We start from the raw sequence: 3,226 nt of genomic DNA on the forward strand, positions 1-3,226 counted from the left end.
ATGAAATTTTCTGTTTATTATTCCTTGTTTGAATTGAATCTAATGTACTAGTTCTCATGAATTTTCTGCATTTTATATCAAATGTTCGGGTGTAAATCAAGAATATTTGGGTGTATTTTAGGAAAGTTTGGGTATATTTACAGTTTATGATTTTTCATCTCACTGAGGGTGAATTGTCTTATTCTTAGTTGAATTATTTTAGTTTCTGTTTAATGATGATTCATGAATCTAATTTTTGTTATTTTTTATGATGATTTTATAGTTCTATTTACATTTTATAGTTTATGCTTGTTTTAATATGGTGTATTGTTTGTGTATTTTGCAGCCCTTCTATGGTATTGATTAGCAGTTTGTTCTCCACATACAAGCATTTTTCTCATACAAGTCTTTACAAGTCTTCTCCTTTTATTGTTTTGAATCCAATTAAGTGGCTGAGCTGTGGTTCAATTTAGAAGAAAAAATGTAGCATTAGAAAAAATATTTTTCAGTACAAAAATGCTATTTGTACACTAAAATCAACTACTAAATTCAGCCACCAATGTATTTGTGTATAAATACATGTGTGGTTTAATTTATTTTCAATGTATATTTGTATTCCAACATATATTATATATTTTATATTGGCGGCTGACTTTAGTGGCTAATTTTAATGTACACTTGGCATAATCGATCTAATTTAGATTACTGTTGGAAATTATAGCATGCCTGTAGGTACACTAAATAATAATTAATACAGCATATAACTATGGTTCCTGCCTGTTATATGTGCACTACAGTCAAACCCACATTTGTCGAATATCAAGATTTACTTGAAGATCTTGAAGAGAAACTATCTTCAATTGCAAATACGGAAGAATAATGAAAGTGAATCTACATTTCACAAATGGAATGTATTGTTCCCTGTTGAAGTAAATTGCTGACTGGGTTTCATCGTTCCCCACATGATTGTCCAACAAATCATGCACCCCAATTAAAGACCATGCATCATTTGCCTTTGAATCACTTGATTGTGAGGACTGGAAAATGTCGTGTCCGTGCTGGTTTACCATGATCTTGTTTACAAATCATATTGGTGGTTGTCCATTGAATCTGGAGTAGTGCGTGTAGATAGAGGTTAGAAGTATTTGTAGGGAGGCTTGTGCATGTTTGAGGATTTCATTATTCTTTTAACTTTTTAATACACATTTTGTAAAGGGATTTATTGATTATGCTTCTGAATTTTGATAGCTCAACATTCATTGTGAAATTTATTGATTCTGCAACTTGTACTTTTCTCCGTTGTGTGAGAGTACCATGGAATTTTTGCTGCTTTCATGTTTGGTACTTTTCCCCTGTAAGCTACCATGATGTTAGAGTTAGCGGAATCCATTTTGAATTGGAAAGACTTTCTCATTTACAGTGTTATTTCATGTGAATTAATCACTTTGCTTAGAGAAGGTGACTCATGTTGAAATGAGTATGATTTTCTCATTCATTACGGAGTATATACACGGCACTTACCGCCTAACTGATTTCTAAAATAACAGACTTATAATTAACTTGCCACCACTAATTATCTTCTATTCAGTGATTGCAAGATCCTTCCACGACCTTCGAGTCATTAGTTTTTACTTTTTAGTGAATAAAGAAAGAACTGGAAGTGTAAAATAAATCATGTCTTGCTAAGAAAAAATAAAGGGGTCTATACTCTTATATCTGTTGTCCAACCAAATTAATTTCCACGCGCTCTCTGTTGGCAGTGATGAAGGCACTTCCTATACGAAATTCCCTTTGCTCTTCAGTTTTCACAACTTGAATTGTGGAAACAAGAAAAAAAAGAAACTTTTTGGTATATTCGGTATTATATTATAAGTCAATTTTATAGTGTTTTTTATTTGGTGTTTAATTTATTTTTATGATAAATTTTAAATATTTTAATTTCTCTATTTTTAAATTAAATATTAATTATTTGATTTTTTTAAACAATTAAACAATAATTTTTAAATACTATAACATACACCGTTATATTATATGATAGGTATGTGATGATTGTAGTTTATTCTTTACATTATTAAAAATGAGATTCAGTCAATTTAATTTAACTCTAAAAATTTATAAGATAAAAGATGTCTTATATTTATAAATTATTTAGAGACTTTATTCACAAAAGTGATGAGATTTATAATGCAATTTTTTTATGTCTAGCAATAATAATCTTTATAATGTTTCCTGTCTGCTTCATTTTTCCCACAGAGCAGCGTCCACCTCACTTTCCTTTCTCTCTTGCATACGACTTTTTTAAGTGATCTCGTTAACTCTCTGAATCAGTCTTCAACCAAACACAACTCTTGGATCTTCTGTGCACATAGAATTCAATTCTTCTTGAAGCTTCTAACAGATGGCATCCAGGTCCTCTTCTGGTTCAATTCCACTACCACCGCCAAGAGCATGCACCTATCACGTGTTCTTGAGTTTCAGGGGTGAAGATGCTCGCGGACGATTCACTAGCCATCTCTATGACGCCCTCAACAGAAAGGGAATCACAACCTACAGAGATGATAACAATCTTCGCAAGGGTAATGTTATTTCAGATGAACTCCTCAAAGCAATTGAAGAGTCTATGTTTGCAGTCATAGTTCTGTCACCAAACTACGCTTCATCCACATGGTGCTTGGATGAGCTCTGCAAGATCCTTGATTGCAAGAACAAGCTGGGACTACATATGGTAGCAGTGTTCTATAGTGTGGAACCTTCTGTTGTAAGGCACCAAATAGGGACCTTTCAGGAAGCTTTCAAGAAGCACGAACAGAGACACGACCGTGAGAAGGTTCAAAGATGGAGGGAAGCGTTAAAACAAGTTGCTGATTATTCTGGATGGACCTCCAAAAATCAGTAAGCTAACTAATCATTAACTTACGCTTGTTATGACTACAATTTATCTGCTATACACCGTTCAAACTTTTAAATTCATAATCTAATCAAAACTAAAAATAATTTGTACTATTAGATTGGGATCATATCTCATTTTTAACAAATTGTATAGACTAAATTTTAGATCTACCTTTTATTATTAGATTATAATAATAAAATAGTATTATTATAGATTAGTTAACCTGTGTCATAATTTAAAGTTATCAAATATGTTAAGTATACGTAAAAAAAATTATTTGTATGAAATATATATTGAAATATAGTATTTTTGTGAAGTAATATATCTATTTAATTTATTCACAAATATATAAATTGA

The 3,226-nt window shown here is 31.3% G+C and overlaps 1 protein-coding gene across 1 annotated transcript; it reads left to right on the plus strand.

Moving 5' to 3' along the window:
* The first annotated feature begins 2,226 nt into the window (after positions 1 to 2,226).
* Positions 2,227 to 2,985, plus strand: LOC107472581 (toll/interleukin-1 receptor-like protein). Its single transcript, XM_016092095.3, has one exon. The coding sequence runs from the start codon at positions 2,378 to 2,380 to the stop codon at positions 2,873 to 2,875; it is 498 nt and encodes a 165-aa protein (XP_015947581.1). The 5' UTR covers positions 2,227 to 2,377; the 3' UTR covers positions 2,876 to 2,985.
* The last annotated feature ends 241 nt before the right edge of the window (positions 2,986 to 3,226 follow it).

This window comes from Arachis duranensis, unplaced genomic scaffold (genome assembly GCF_000817695.3).
Source record: "Arachis duranensis cultivar V14167 unplaced genomic scaffold, aradu.V14167.gnm2.J7QH unplaced_Scaffold_174260, whole genome shotgun sequence".
In the NCBI taxonomy this organism is placed as follows: Eukaryota; Viridiplantae; Streptophyta; class Magnoliopsida; order Fabales; family Fabaceae; genus Arachis; species Arachis duranensis.

Coding starts and splice junctions, on each gene's coding strand:
- LOC107472581 (XM_016092095.3), top strand. CDS start 2,378: ATGGCATCCAGGTCCTCTTCTGGTTCAATTCCACTACCACCGCCAAGA.